Source organism: Melitaea cinxia, chromosome 17, assembly GCF_905220565.1.
Source record: "Melitaea cinxia chromosome 17, ilMelCinx1.1, whole genome shotgun sequence".
Taxonomy (NCBI): Eukaryota; Metazoa; Arthropoda; class Insecta; order Lepidoptera; family Nymphalidae; genus Melitaea; species Melitaea cinxia.
Window position 1 is genome coordinate 7,635,078 of NC_059410.1, and position 17,076 is coordinate 7,652,153.

Below are 17,076 nucleotides of genomic sequence, written 5' to 3' on the forward strand. Positions count from 1 at the left end.
AAGCGCGCGCTCAAAAGTTGGCAACATCCTACATCGGCTATTGCGATTCATTTATTATCTTTAAGAACAATTAAATGCTTTGACAACATGCTTAAGATCCGAAATTTAAAAATACCATTTTACTAAGGAACTCATGGAATTATTCTTGATAAAATTTACTAGTTTTACGGAGGTAATTACAGCACGCTTTCTATTCTTGACACTTCCAGTTACAACCGCAACAACTGAAAGAAGTTTTCAAAACTAAAACTGATAAAAAATTACCTAAGGACTTCAATGGGACAGGAACCTATATCAGACTTGTCACTACTGTCTATTCTAGAAAGAAGTGATAACTTATAATCATTAAATATTTATTTTAATTGAATGCAAGCATTTTTGTTTCTTTTCTGAGAAATCTTTACCCTTCATGTGGGCTCTCCAACTAATTTTGATACAAGGCAAGCTACGCCACTGAACACGAGCGTATGTGTATATTAAAACATTTTTGTTTGTTTATGTGTTTTATATCTCCTGTCTAGCCCTGCTGAAAATTCCAAATAAAAAACGTTGATCTGGATTCCAGATAGCCCAGATAAAAATTGTATGAAAATTTTGGATCCCCGTTTCAAACCCCTCCCATACAAATAATTATTTTTTATTTGGAATTTACAGCATTGAACTTAAGGGCCTGTAGGCAGCCGCCGTCGCGTCGTGAATAAAATTGTCTTTACGTTTCTAGTTTATTTTTTTACGTTTATTGTCTTTACGTTTTTCAGTTTTACGGCAATCAGTAACAAATCGCTCCTAGTCTACCTATACCAATAGGTTAAGGTTCCCGGAACCAGTCTATTTTGAGAACCAGGATTTTCGGTACTTTGTCTTAACGGAACCAGAACTCCTCCGTTCTTTCGGTACTTTCGGTTCTTTTTAGGTTTTTATTGTATAGAATAAGTGTGTAAAAACCTCTATCGTCCTTCACTAACATCATGGCATGAACTAGAAGTTATACAACACAAAGCAAACATGGTAGATTCCAATCTCTGCGCCGAATTCAAGTATTGAAAATGAGGGAAATGCACGGCCAGTCACCTTGATGTTGTTGATTGTCATTATCTGTTGAGCAATCGCTATTAAAAGTAATGGAGAAGGTATGGCAATCAGCATTAATATCTGAAAGGCCTTTGATAGGTTCTGGTATAAAGCTCCTTTGTATATGTGCTCATGTGGAATATTGTTTTCACCTTTGCAGATGTCTTCTAATATAAACTCTAACTACTAGACTCCATCAAAGCCGGGCATTTCGTGACGTCGTTAATGACCTTTAGGTATTCTTTCATTATCTCTCCATAGAGACTTTTTTTTTTTTTAACAAGTCTTATACATCCACGGGCTTATGAACCCATGTCCTTTTTTACTCTAATACATGCAAATTTTTATTTTTATTTTTTTCTCTATTTCAAGGTAGGCGTTAGTCAACAACATCGCTGTTCAAGTCAGACTATGTTTGTTTTTAATGTCTCCAAAAGAGACGTGAGTCCACCGACCGGTTCTTAATCTAATCTATGGTACAACATTTTTTTTTTTTTTGTATTATTATTATTTCCTTATAATACTATACTTACTTATATCTAGCTAAATCTTACATTATTTACATGCGTAATAATCGTTTTCTTAGAAATATATTTTTTAATATTGTCTATATTACTACCAAACTTACTCCTCCCAAGCAAAGCAACCTATTCGAATTTTATTTTGACATCTCGAGAATACTCTCAACGACGGCGGTGTCTCTATTATGAATCGCCATCTTGAGACTATGCTCGAGGATGTCTTTTTCCGTAGCCTCCGCCGCCCTCCCGACGAAACGACAGATCGCGTCATCTCTGTAGTCGGTGTAGTAGACACAGGCCTTGGTGTGTCTAGTCACCGCGACTATCGCGTGCGAAACGCTGTCATGTATTCACAGCCTCCCACTCCTCGTCTGGATGACGATGACACTCTCACTCGTCTGGCCCTGCGCCTCGTGGATAGTCAAGACACGCGACCCCTCCCCTTTCCCGTATCCCCGGTCCACCAGCAACTTCTTCTCTTCCTGCGTGAAGACCAGGTATAGGGTCCAGTTCTGTTTTGCAGAGATTTGCGCGCCCGTGAAGCTTTCCACGCGCAGGGAACGGATTATTCATCCATAGAGACTGATTCTACATGAGTTTATACCATCTATAATAATTCTATACACTGGTGAGATTTCTGCAGAACTCGTTGACATAGTTCCACCGTCATATTGTTACCATAGCACCCTTCTCTTCAAGACACGTATTTAATTTTATAATGTGGATATCCAGTTTGTATCTCTAGTTCGCTTTAGTATGTATTGCGTAATTCAAATAAAATTCCCGAAACTACGAAATCTTGGCAATGAAATTTGATTTTCCGGTTCTGAACCCTACTAGGCTATAGTCACATAAAGTAGCTTTTTGAACACGTTTTAAAAAAACAATAAAAGTGATACATAACACGGTACATTTTATGTATCTCTAAACATTGGGCTATTTGATTTGATGACATAATACCGCTACTGATAACTACCGCACGCTTGATTTTAAAAATGAGGTTCTATCGAATACATAGAATGTAGTAAATGTAACTCGTGACCCTTGGATTCTATTCACATTTTCATGGGTAGATATGGCATAGCTTTTTGTAAAAAAATACGTCTGGCTAATTCAGTGATTATTATTTTTTTCATATTACTTAATTATAATGCATTGATTGTTATTTAAGTTTTACTAACATATTGTATTGAGCGTTACATTTATTTTTTCAGGCAACTAAGTCTGTACCCTTATGGAAAAAGGAGCCATTGCCGAAGCAGATATACCCACACGATCTGAAAAATGTTAGTTTAGATAAGCCAGTAATATATTTCCCTCAACCATTTTCATTTCCGGGATATCCACTTATATTATATTTATAATGTGTGGGTAGTATTAAAAGAATATATAATTGTGCAAATTTTATTCCGCTTTGTTTTAACACAATTAATATAAACATTATATGACTATACTAGTGAAAATACAATTTGATTAGTTATTATTATGAAGTATTGTATCTTGAAGTCAACCATTTCACTAAATTATCTACCTACCTAAAAAAAAAAACTTAAAAATACATTAAAAAAAAAAACAAAATTTAACAAACTATATAAAAATTTGCTACATATTAACATTAGGTACATTACAAGTTTAGATAATGTACCTTGTGTTATTTAGCAAGCTTCATTTAGGCACAATATTTAGTGCACACTAAATCCTAGTGTCTCAGAAGACATCACCTTCCTATATGATCGGCTTTATTACATATTAGGTCATCACTTCTTCATTTTCATCACTTCAGCCTATCGCAGTCCACTGCTGGATATAGGCCTCAAGTTCTGTATGTTTTCACTCATATGTTTTGCCCATAGTCACCACGCTGGGCAGGCGGGTTGGTGACCGCAGGGCTGGCTTTATCGCACCGAAGTCTTCGGCCTGTGTATTTCAAAGCCAGCAGTTGGATGATTATCCCACAGGAAACCCCACGGGAAAACTCACGGGAAGAGAGGGGGTGGCTATATTATTGATTGCCGTAGCCACAGCCGGTGACAGCGTTTGTATTTGTACCTATATTATTTTACTGTCGGGAATATGAGGACCAATCATCAATACTGTCTCTGGCATCATTCGCAGTCTTGTCTCAGTCAGCCTCCGACATGATAAACTTTTTTTCATGTACAAACGAGTAGTCTAAGTTGACAGACTAATTACAACAATGATAGTAGGTACTTAGATACATACAATATTATGCTACTGTTAAATACATCATGTATGTATTTGCATACTATATTTTGATGAACTATTACGTAATTGTAAGTAGGTAGCTACTACTTAGGTACTTGTTAGGAAATAAAATCATAAAATATAAAAGGCTTGTCATCTTGGTAAATTGGTCAATGTTGTGCAATAATCATAACAACTATCGTAAATTTTCCGCTTTGGAGGTGTCTTCGTGTTTTGAAAATAAAACAATATCACTGTGGAGTAAACATCCTTAAGGTGAATCATAACGAAAATAATTGGAAAAGAATTTGAAATTCATTTGTTAATTTTTTTTTTCTAAATAAGTAATCAAATTTAATATATATTTTTTTAATTATGTCATAATAATTATTGTAAAATAATTATGTAATGTTAAATAAACAACTTTAATTGTATATTAACAATCACTTCAAAATAAATTTAATTGCGAAAAATATAAATTAAAAAAAAATGCTAGTCATTCTGTTAAAATTAGTAACTTGTCTTTAACTAATTAATGCCTTAGCGCAACGGTCACAGCACTGGTTTTGGGTTGTTGCGCTGGCGGTTGCGGGTTCGATCCTCGCACATGCCAAACATTTGTATTGGTCATACATGCTTGCCGTGGTCTGGGATTTTGTCCAATCCTTGTGGATCTCCCCACTATGCTTCGGAGAGCACGTTAAGCCGTCGATCCCGGTTGTTATGATGTACACCTGATAGCAATCGCTACTCATAGTAGGGAACCGCAAACCGAAAAACTGAATCCGACAACCTACATAGAGCGGAATCAAATCATATATCTAATTAGTTGTACTAGTACGGTTTCACCCTCGTTAATTTGAGGAAAACACTAAAATGTAGTAAGAGGCGACTAAGGGATAACAAAGTTCCACTACCACCTTGTAACTTAAGAAGCCGACCGATGGTGGGATAACTATCCAACTGCTGGCTTTCAAACACACAGGCCGAAGACGAGCAGCAGCGTCTTCGGTGCGAGAAAGCCAGCCCTGCGGTCACCAACCCGCCTGCCCAGCGTGGTGACTATGGGCAAAACACATGAGTTAGCGCATTTTTGGCGGGAACTTGTGGAGGCCTATGTCCAGCAGTGGACTGCAATAGGCTGGAATGATGATGATGATGATGATGATGTACTAATATTTTATATAGCCTTTATCTAGCCTTTCTTGATTTAATTCCGTACACCGCCATCTATTATTGAGTTTTGGTACTAACTCTTGTTTGCAGAGCCCCTTGATATAATCATTTAACAGTTTTTGAAGTAAAACTTCTTTACTCACGGTTGACTTGGGGAGTAAGCTGGTGTGATCGGGTGAGGTAAACGGAATTTGAGAGGGAGATAGAAGTTAGTGAAGATAAAAAGAGAGAGTTACATTTCTTATATTACTGTAGGGACAACTAAGCACTCTAAAGCACACTCGTTTTTTTTAAACATACATTTTTTATATGGAATTTTAATTGATTTACTTTTACTGTATAAAAACCAAATTTTAATTTGCCCGTTCGAGCATTTTGCAGGAACTTTCTACTCAGGGTGTTGTGAGATCGATATCCGACCCGCAGCTGTATCGGTTGGCTAAAAACACAAGCATTAAGCCTTTCTTAGGAAAATATATAAGTATGTATGTGCTGTTTGTGGTTTTTTTGTTTGCCTAAACGCGCTTATCTTACTACTTGTCCGAATTGAAAAATTATTTTAGTGATGGAAAGTCCGTATACCGAGGAAGGCTATATAACATTACGCCACGGCCAATAAGAGCTGAGCATTAATAAGAAATATGACGCGAAAATATATTCTTTTTTGAGAGCTTCCGTTGAGTGCACTGTGTAAAAAAAAAGTTAAAGCTACTCAAAAAATTGTGTATGGCGGATCTGATTGCCATTAAAAGTTCTAAAAAAAGTCGATGATAGCATAATTGTCTATCTTATTTTTGAAGGTTAACTCATTATAACCTTTTTTATGATAATCATAATCAAGTTTGTTCTAAGATAATGCATTATTTGTTAAGGTGATTATATAGACATGATATAAATCCTTGTTCAAATAAGTACTTTATTAATTACAAGTTACTCTTTGAAGGAAATCGTCCTGATCATCATTTGATTTCAATGAATACCTTGAAAGATATCATAGTTTTAAAATAACTCCACGAGGAATTCATCATCATTGGTCTTAATCCGTCTATTGCAGACGATTTAAACAGTGTCACACAAATACTGTGTCGCCTAGGACAATCTTCAGGAAAACGCAGAGTTGCCCAAGCTCTGCGCCACCCTCTCGACCTTATTGGCTAGGCCCACAGGAACGATGAGTCGATACGTGTGGAGCCAGTTCGGCTGCAGGAGTCTTTACCATTTAGAGCTATGCCACGAATGCTTGACGGAGACCCCATTCCGGGGTTCAAATGAAGTTTTCCTTCTCCAGAACCCTGATGATTTTGAGCCAGGTTTATCCCTCAGTCGCCTTTTACGACTCCCACGGGAAGAAAGGGGGTGGTGCTATTCTACTCGGCCGACACCACACGGCATGCACGGCACGGCAGGCACGAGGAATTAATGATTACAAAAAATGAACCGATAATTTTATTGGCTTTATTACCAGGCATACGAATGATTACGAATTAAAAATACTTCATCAACAAGGAAATTTTACGAAGATAGTATTTGTCTTTTTAACCGACTTCCAAAAAAGGAGGACGTTTTTAATTCATTTGTATTTTTTAAATGTATGTTACTTCAGAACTTTACACTGGGTTGACCGATTTCGGTTCTATTTTTAATCGAAAGGTGGTGCGTGTCATGTGGTCCCATTTAAATTTAATTGAGATCTAACAAGTACTTTTTAAGTTATATTTAGTAATGCGTATTTGTTTGACTATTTTTCGTGGATCTACATTTGTATTATACCGCATAACTTTTCACTGGGTACACCGATTTTGATGATTCTTATTTTAATCAAAAGCCGATACATGTCTTGTAGTCCCTTTTAAATTTGATCAAGATATATATACTAAGTAATCTTTGATGGCGCGTATTTATGTGACGGTGCGTACGAGTCGTTGTCGTAACGCCATCTATCGGAACCCTATTGGGATTGCCATGTTGTTGATCACATATAATTATGTTGATTGTTGATAATAACCATGACTGTCTTCAAGTGAAAAGTATAGCAAATCGTCCGTCTTCAATTAAAAATCTTAAAACAATAGTGTCGCCAAAGATAAAAAGTCAGTTTTATAATAATGAATCAGGACTCTTTAAGCATTGTAAAAAGAAGATTTAAGATTTTACATTACTTAAAGAATCATTCTTCAATTTGTCGTTAAAAAATATAGTGGGACATTCTGTATGTACACGGGTGATCACTGAGGGATAGCTACGTCCGCTCTACTCCTAGCGAGATCGCACCTCGGCTTAGAGCGTCATCGGAGTGGAATGTGTATGGTGAGCGTACAAACCGCTTATATTGTGACTTTACGAATCAACAACCTATATTTAGATTTGTGCAAAAATATTTCAAATAGAAATAATATAATTGTGTTTGCAGGCCAATGAAAAAAAACCGACTTCAATTATATCGACAAGTAATACAACGTAGGTACACGAAAAATTGGTCAAGTAAATACGCACTATCAAAGATTACTCCAAAAACTGTAATCAGATCTTGATGAAATTTAAATGTGACCACATGATAAACATGGGCTTTCGATTAAATTAAAAATCATCAAAACCATTACCCTCAGTAACAAGTTATGCGTATTTTCGAGGACTTCTCTCAATTTCTCTGGGATCCCATCATCAGATCCTGGTTTCCTTATCATGGTACCATACTTAGGATATCATATTTCCAACAAAATAAGAACTATCAATATCGGTTCATAAACGACGAAGTTATCCCCGAACATACATAAATCTAATATATAAAATTCTCGTGTCGCGGTGTTTGTAGTTAAACTCCTCCGAAACGGCTTGACCGATTCTCAGGAAATTTTGTGTGCATATTAGGTAGGTCTAAGAATCGAACAAAATCTATTTTTCATATCCCTAAGTTATAAGGGGGGAGGGATTAAGGGGTTTTATAACATATATGGCAAAACAACGTTTGCGGGGTCAGCTAATATATAAATGTGCGGTCGAATTGAGTAACCTCCTCCTTTATTGAAGTCGATTAAAAATTTAACGAATTAAGCAGTCATTCATTTACTTTTACATTCATCCCTATTAACTATATTAATAAAGGTAACTATCGTGATCTAACCTAATATGATGGTATTATTGGTAATTATTTTGATACATATTTTTTATGTTCCTTTACTTTTTAATGGGTATTAGCAAATGAAACAACTTTTTTATTAGAGTACCTATTTTTTAATGTTAAGTATTAAAAAAATACGAGTGTGTTATAGACCACACAACTAAAGTAAAACTTCTGCACAATAGGCCTGCACTGTCTTAGATATAAGAAACGTAACTGGCTATGAGAAAAAGAGATAAATATAATGTGTGCTCGCACCTCTCTCACTTGCTCCGGTCGCCTCGCCCGATCACACTTTTCGTAACGCTCTCGTCGCGCATTCACCAGCTTATTTATTTATGTATTTATTTATTTATTACTTCTTGCATAAATATAGTCAGCTTACTTACCAAATCAAGCGTGCATAAAGAAGTTTTATTTCAAAAGTGAAATGTAGCATACAAGATAATACATTATATTACTTATGTACAATATGCAATATTAAATGTGCCATTAATATGAAAAATTGCTTTCATTGCTATAAGTCATCATCTTCCTGCCCTTATCCCACCTATGTAGGGTCGGCACAACATGTTTTCCTCTTCCATTCCTCTCTATTATTCGTCACTTCAGTGCTTACTCCTTTCTTTCTCATATCCTCACTCACACAATCCATCCATCGCTTTTTCGGTCTGCCGATCGCTCTTCGTCCTTCGACATTCATCCCTAACATTCTTTTACCGACATAGCGGTCATCCCTTCTCATTACATGCCCATACCACGCTAACCTAAGTAACAACCTTAAATATTGTGATAATGTCATAAAACATAAATAATATCAATAAAAAAGTTTCCCGAACAACTCATTGACAGAAAAAAAACATTACGAACGAAAGTAAATAATTCGTGTTTGCGACGAATATTTGTACCATTCGAGAAATTGCTAAAAACACTACAAGGCCAAAAAAATTAAATCAATATACTACACAATACAAAAAATATACAGATATTGAGATTATTCAAAATATGAATTGCAAAATCACGATTTACCTACCTATTAATAAAATGAATGGGTTTTCCATCAATAAGCATTTACTCACCAAGTGATTATGAATAGTGACATTGATTACTTATTTAATTTTTCTTGCTGACGTTACTAAGTCATTAAAATAAAATTAGCACTGGGATGCAGGACTGTTTATTATGACACTGCGGTTTGAATAGACTCCAATGTTTTTTAACCACAAAACAATGACATGTGATTGTAAACAAAATGCATGCATTTTAAAATAATTAATTTTTATTTATATGTAGTTGAGGTTGTAGCAATGTAGTATTTATCCTTTGCCATAATGACCCCATCTGCCATTACCCCACCCACCCCATGAAGGTCTGTTATTGCTACCAAATATCCTTAAACTTGTATGACCGCCTAGAGGACTATAATTAATGCCAGGTCGTACAGCTTTGGCTAAATTGTCATAAGCATTAGCCATATCAATATAGGAACTGCTGTATACACTTGATCCGGAACTGCCACCTCCATAAGTACCAGAAAGATGAATACTTAATGGGAAGTAAATCCCTTTTAAACCGGAAGACCGGTAGCTTGGCCAAAATGTCTCCGCTACTTCTAGAGATTCTGGTTTGATCGATGTTGTACTGGACTCTGTAAAAAAGTAAGTGTAATTATATTAAGATGTTTGAAACTCAAACAAGACACAAATATTACTTAAGTTTATTGACCCTTACATTGGTTTTTATTTAATGTTAACTTTTTGTTAGTCGTTTTTTTTGTTTACCCTTCACGCTCGTCAATATTATCATTTCTTTTAATATTCGTTTAGCTTCTTTTTCTGTTTTTTTTACGTCGAAAACAATTAAGTTGTGAGATTACCTACGTATGAGTGATTTGGTGCTTACGACTTCCTCGACACATCGTATTTAACTATAATTATTATATATGCATATTTTAGTATTGATTACTCGAAATTTCCGTTAGACAAGACATAGTTAATATTACTACTATAGACGAGAGATTATGACTGTGTAATAATCAAATAAACATTTTTTTCCTTATTAAATGCGGCCTATTGGGGTTCATTTAAGATTCAACATTTGAAACATATTCTTTTGACAGGCACCAAGACTGGAAATAAACGTTTGTACAAATACAAATATTCACTCCGAGCGGGAGTCGAACCCGCGACCGCCGGTATTAGGGTGCTAAAAAAGCACGCAATTAATTTAACACGCTTCTAATAATTAAGATAAAACAACCTGCTCTCTCAATCATCATATGTGAAATTACAAATTAATTTTTATTTTAATAAATACGTATATTTATACTCACTTTCATAGAATTCGGCCAAGTTCGCTGTACTTGTGATTAAAGTGTTTGGTGGCATCGACCATAGTTTTTTTTCATCGATGTCTTTTGAAGGAGTCAGAGGTGGGCTGGGCGCTAAATACAGAGCTGGGTCCAGCACAACTCCTTCTATTATATAAGTGATTCCTAACAGACATAATATAATCTGAAAAATAAATTAAGCCAAATTTGTTTAGAAAAAAAAAACCTATGAATGTGTAGCAAATATGTTGCAAATTTGCAACAAAACTATTTAATAATTATCATAATTATAAAGGAACACACAGCCATTGCAGTAGTGTTCTACATGGTTTTAAGGCGATAACTGAGATCTTATTTGACATACACAGTTGCACACACACTATCAAACAGGTTTGTCAAACACACCGTCAATCAAAATTTCCATCAAACACGTCAAACATTTACATTGTTTGACAAACATATCAAATAAGCATGCATAAAATTTGATAAACACGTTTGTCAAACAAAAATTTGAAAAATAATTTGACCGTGTATGGTATGGTACTTTGTGACAATTTAAAACACAATAACAAAACAAAGTAATTTGGAAAACTTTTAAACCGTTTTCATGTGCTAGATATAACGTTGTAAAGGTCACAAAATCAGTTACTTATATTAAATTTTTACATCACACTAACAATACTTACTTTTAAAATTTTGTAAATAATTTATTTATGCCAATGTGTTTCTAATCACCAATTAAATGAAATGAATTAAAAACATTTTGATTAATATTTAGTAGTTAAAAAAAAAACGAAAAATAAAAATGTATAAGTTGCTTGATACAAGAATATAAAACTAAAACTCACATTCATTATGATTTATTCTTCTAATTTATCACTTGTTATAAAGTGGTGTTGTCCCTGAGTAACTAAAATCACTACTGGCCGAGGTCCTGATTTAGTAAATATTAGGGAGAGGTATGCCTTTCTTCACCTTCCGCTTTCATTTATAGCTGGGAATGAGTTCAAGGTCGGGTTAAAGTTTTATGTTGACCGGGAAGTGAAAGCTCGTGTGCTAAGGGATTTCGTAATCGTGGGTCCTTAACCTTTCGTTTTTAAGATATATTAAAAAAGTTCATTTTTAAATTAATTTCTTACAAAGGAAGGAGTTGGATCTTAATCCACCATTATCAGATGTTTATAAAAATAAAAAGGAACGATGTCTTTACAAAATTTTCAAAACAGTGGAGGGAACCATAATGATACTTATCGAGACTAGAAAGAGATATTTCCAAACAATTATATAAATATCCGATCGATAGCTAACAATAATAAGACCAATAAACAAATCATAAGATCATAAGTGTTTATAGAACTTTCGTCATCACTAGACCAGAATACATATCGTCAATGAGGAAATAACCTTTAAAACTATCTACTATGATATAAATCATAGTAAAAAATTAAAACAACACAGCTGTTCTCAATTATAAATTACTAATTTAGGGAAGAACAACTTGAAAAGTATAAAACAAGATGATAGTCTTAAGAATCGTTGCATACCAAAAACTATTGTGACGAATCTAATAGTGCATAATTGATCTGAATAGGTTTGGGCATCGAAAAGCTACGATTGTACAAATAAATGGACATAGATATTACATGAATATATATAAAAGTCCAAAATATATTCGTCCTTAAAATTTTGTCGCAAAGAACACTAGGAAAATATTTTAGACTAGCTGTGCCCGCGGTTTCATACGCCTTAGTTTGAAAAAAAATAGCCTATGACCTTCTTCGATAAATGGGCTATCTAACACTGAAATCATTTTTCACATTGGACCAATAGTTCTTGAGATTAGCGCGATCAAGCAAACAAACAAACAAACAAGCTCTTCAGCTTTATAATATTAGTATAGATAAAAATGGTTCAATGTAATTGCACAATTTCCTCAAGTTAACATAATTGTCCAATACAATATTACTTCACAAATAAATTGATAATGCATTTTATATAACATTGATATGGGTTAGGACATAGCACTATAATATTCCTTATGCATTAATTTTGGTGACGTAACGCATTTGCAGCTATAGGATGACTATGGCTATGGCTTTTGCAATTTTTGTACAATGTCGGAAATCTTAAAATAATAATTGTAGCACGTCCCATGTAAGTAAAAGTATAAATATACCTTCAAGTGGGCTGTATGCTTCTTTGCTGACCTATTCGTATAAAATAAATATAAGAAATGGAGAATATACAAACGTTGCCCTGTCCAACTGGCTCCACAAAAGGACGGTATAGGAAAAAAATCCTAATAAAAAACCACCGAGATACAATAAAACGATATTCCAGTACTAAAATTATAAATATACCTAACTAGCTGACGCGGCAAAAGTTGTCTTACCGCTAAACGCTATTAAAAAAAGGGGTTGGGTGGTAGAAGGGTGAAAATTTAGGGTTGTATCTATTTTTCAATGCCAAATCATTTATAAAAATAAATAAAAATACATATAGGTACATGAGCTATTTAATACAAATCATGAAAAAGAATCGTATTACAGGGATAAAGCTGTTTATTATGTCATTTTTAATGTAGGCTATAGACTTTTTATACAATAATGTATTCGTTTTACCGAGCTGATGAAGTTGAAGTTCGTACGTAAAGTAAATCAACCTAAAGGAAACCAAAACTCGGTACAATCACATGTCTTAAGATTTAACTTCTTTAATTACGAGTATCTCTGTCATCTAAAATTGCTTTTTAATAATTAATACCTAATCAAATCCAAACCTCGTAATAAATATGTAAAACTTGATATTTGTTTTATTAGAGTTTTCTGATTGTAAAACTTAACTTAGTATTTTAATTTAAATATGTTTTATTATTAATTATATATGATTAATTCAGTACTATTAATGAGGTACTTTTTGTATTGACTATTTGAATTTACATAATTATTCATTTTGAAATTTTACGATATCATACATAATACATAAGAAATTATCATATTATTATTCTAGAATACGAAGTATATATGTGCTGCAAGATAGGAAAGGTGTGGTCAAAACATTATTATAATAGTATAAGGAGCTTCAAAATCCAAATTCGTTTACAAGCTAAAGGCTGTTTTTCTCGTTCTTTTCTATAGACAAGTATAATTAATGATTATGTTTTATTTCTTGTTTTTTGACATTCTTGCACTTATTATAAATCACGAGACGTCATCCAATGTTAAGAAAAAATAACATATACGAGTATATGAACATATCCTAAGCTTAACCTTTAGATTAGAACAATGTATATTATTTTGAAGTTTCAGAAAATCTTCGATATCAATGCATACTTAAAATATATAGTTTATAAACCTGATCATATCGTAGGCATATAAGTTTACGACTTTCGACTTTGGAGATGATTTTTGATATTATTATTATTATTTTTACTTTATTGGACATTTACACGTACATTAAAAAGAAACAAAATATATGATAGAAACAAAATATATTGTTTAATTACCAAATGAATTAAATTTGATTAATAAGCAAAGATTGAAGCATAAATTAAAAACACTAGGTTCAAAGTTTTTCTCGGGAAAACACTCACCTTACACTCTAATGTCAGTGGATAAAATTACACGAAAAAGTATAAGGAACAGTATGAAAACGTTGCAAAATCGAAAAAATTTTGTTATGTTTGTCCTTGCTTATGCTATGTTTGTTCTATGTTTATCGACAAAAAAATGTAGCTATACCAGTCGAATGCTACCAATAACACAAACATTAAGTTGCTTACTTTAGGAACAGACGACCGTGTGTGTGTATTGTGTAGATATTTATTTTTTATTTATTAATAGAGTTTATTAACTATCGCATTTTAATTTCATAACTTTTGACTTAATGTTATTAAGCTGATAATCTTGATAATACCGAGAATCGATAAAAACAAATAAATATATTATAGTAAAAATTTATTTGATATTAAAGTCACAGAATATAATAGAATATTGGACAATTTTAAGTAGTCTTTGACGTCCCCAACTTTAGCCGCGACCACCGCCCCAGCCGCCACCCCCTCCACGACCACCACCTCCTCCGCCACCACCTCCCCATCCACGACCACCTCCCCCGCCACGTCCACCCCCACCCCAGCCGCCTCCACCCCCACCCCAGCCGCCTCGAGACTCTTCTGGAACTAAATCTTCGCCAGGTGTCTCCGGTGCGACTTTAAGTGAAGAGCTTGATTCATGTGCTGGACTAGGTAGTCCTGACGCGTATGCTGTGCAGACACATATCAGCAGTCCTACACACGCTAACTGTAAAATAATTTACAAATAAATATTTGCACATTTACAATAAATGAGTCTTGATATTTGGCAGTTTTTTTTTTTTTTATGTAGTTTCATATTTGGTTTCATTTTTTTGTAAATTTCTAACAGTTATAATAATGAAGCTTAATAATGAAACAATAAACGAAACGATATCTAACACATCATTCAGTCCACTCACAAAATTTATTACAAAGGAAACAAGAAAAGATCATAAATTTTTTATTATTAAAATTAATAATTTTGTAGCACAGAATATCTAATACTTTTAAACGAGCAAGTCTTGTATATACATATACATATATATATATATATATATATATATATATATATATATATATACTACCTGACCGCACAAACTTTATTTTGCCATATATGTTATTAAACCCCCTGATTGGCCCCCTCTCCCCCTTATAACTTAGGGGCATGAAAATTAGATGTTGGCTGATTCTCAGACCTACCCAATATGCACACAAAATTTTATAAAAATCGCCAGCCATTTCGGAGGAGGATAACTAACATTGTAACACGAGAATTTTTGTATATATGATATATTATATATACGTTCTGAATCTCGAAAACGGCTCCAATGATTCTCATGAAGTTTAGAATGCAGGGGGTTTCGGGGGCGATAAATTGATCTAGCTAGGATTCATATTTAGAAAATGTTATTTTATCGTTTTATCTGTGTCTACAGGCAATGAAAAACTGCTATAATATGACTAGAATATGAAGGTAAATTTCGCCAATGTCTTTAAGGTTATAATAGCTCAGGTGGGGAATCGGACGGATCCCGAATGTAGAAGACCCGTTTCGAGTCCAGATGTCTCTAGTCCGACTATATTTTTTCTTTTTTTTTTTAAGTTTTTTCGTTTGTGATAAAAGTTAATATTGGGAACCTTCATTAACGCATCTAATTCGTATCTAAATATTTTAAAATGATATGATATAATTATTATATCATCAGTATGTAATTCGTATTTCAATATATCTAATTAAATAAAAACATGATTTACCAAAAAAAAAAAAATACCGAGCAAAGCTCGCTCATGCAGGGTACTGTCAATAATATAAATAAAATATTGAAAATAAAATGTGATTATTTGTTAATTTATATAAATATTTTTACACTCTACTTACAATGTTCATGTTGTATACTCGTACTTGTATATTAACAATGTGGTCTCCGGCCGGTGGAGCCGTTCTATTTATACATATTTTGAACATACATCTGTGACTAATCTTGTGCTGGTAAACAACCACTGCGTAGCTCATCTTCAACCACACATATGCATCTTAATTACTATATTATTAAAGAGGAACTATTCAAAAACTAGATTGAATTTATAATATGCCTTTTTTGTTTATATGTACAATTACGATATACAATTACTAGCTATACCTGTGCGAATAATTCGCATTAAATAAGTGTAATAATAATTATCACTTTACAAAATTACAAAAAAAGTATATATTATACGTAAGTTGATTTGAAATTGAACAAAAAAATTACCGACCGTCAATCATGTTGACGTTGTTTCAAAAGTAAAGCCGTAATATATATAATTTTAATAATTAATTAATTTACAAAAACAAAAGCAATAATAATTTTTTTAGTTGTGGATGCCGGTAGAGCAAGCAATTCTCTATAAAACTATATATAATTTATGTGGAGTAATGGTAAGGTTTTTTCTAAAAAAGGAGACAAACATCTTAACCCAAGCGTATTAATACATATGATGTCCTACGACTTTGGACTACCCGACTAACGTTGTCCTGTTATGCGAATTGTCAAACACGTGAAAACACGTCTGTCAATTTGAACATCTAATTAAAACTAGCTGTACCCCGTGGTTTCACCCACGTTGATTTGAAGAAAAAAAATAGCGTGAAATTGCATAAAAAAATTACCGAACGTCAATCATATTGACGTTGTTTCAAAATTAAGGCCGTCATATATATAATTTTAATAATAAATTAATTAACAAAAACAAAAGGAATAATACATTTTTTAGTCGTGAATGCCGGTAGAGCAAGCAAATTATCTATTAAATAATATATAATTTATGTAATTGTGAAGTTTTTTCTAAAAAGGGCGGCAAACATCAATCATCACCATCATCAACCTTAGCGTATTAATATATAATAAAAATATAACGGGTCGCTGTCTGTATATGCCCAGACCACGACAACAAACATCTATATGGCCGATACAAATGTTTGTCAATTGCGAGGATCGAATCCCCGACCGTTAGCGCAATAACCAGTGCTGTGACCGCTACGACAATGCGTTGTCAGCATAGTATAAAATAGTCATTAGTTTTCAAAAAATTTTTTCATGAT

At 33.5% G+C, this 17,076-nt stretch overlaps 2 protein-coding genes across 2 annotated transcripts; both read right to left on the reverse strand.

Annotated features, from left to right (window-relative positions):
* Window positions 1-9,352: 9,352 nt before the first annotated feature.
* Window positions 9,353-12,230, reverse strand: LOC123661842. The gene is made up of 4 exons (XM_045596782.1): window positions 12,220-12,230; window positions 12,033-12,097; window positions 10,424-10,567; window positions 9,353-9,739 (listed from the first exon to the last, which is right to left on the reverse strand). The coding sequence occupies exons 1-4, from the start codon at window positions 12,228-12,230 to the stop codon at window positions 9,408-9,410; spliced, it is 552 nt and encodes a 183-aa protein (XP_045452738.1). The 3' UTR covers window positions 9,353-9,407.
* A 2,129-nt stretch (window positions 12,231-14,359) lies between these two features.
* On the reverse strand, window positions 14,360-16,008 carry LOC123661843 (neuropeptide-like protein 32). Its single transcript, XM_045596783.1, has 2 exons — window positions 15,874-16,008; window positions 14,360-14,721 (listed from the first exon to the last, which is right to left on the reverse strand). The coding sequence occupies exons 1-2, from the start codon at window positions 16,006-16,008 to the stop codon at window positions 14,449-14,451; spliced, it is 408 nt and encodes a 135-aa protein (XP_045452739.1). The 3' UTR covers window positions 14,360-14,448.
* Between the last annotated feature and the right edge of the window lie 1,068 nt (window positions 16,009-17,076).

Bases quoted from the DNA above. Each gene is read 5' to 3' on its own strand.
- LOC123661842 (XM_045596782.1), bottom strand. The intron at 10,568-12,032 runs GTAGCTTTTCGA...CTTATATAATAG, and splicing joins GTCCATTTATTTGTACAATC to AAGGAGTTGTGCTGGACCCA. The intron at 9,740-10,423 runs GTGAGTATAAAT...ACTTTTTTACAG, and splicing joins CTTGGCCGAATTCTATGAAA to AGTCCAGTACAACATCGATC.
- LOC123661843 (XM_045596783.1), bottom strand. From the start codon at position 16,008: ATGAGCTACGCAGTGGTTGTTTACCAGCACAAGATTAGTCACAGATGT. The intron at 14,722-15,873 runs GTAAGTAGAGTG...ATTATTTTACAG, and splicing joins GAGTATACAACATGAACATT to TTAGCGTGTGTAGGACTGCT.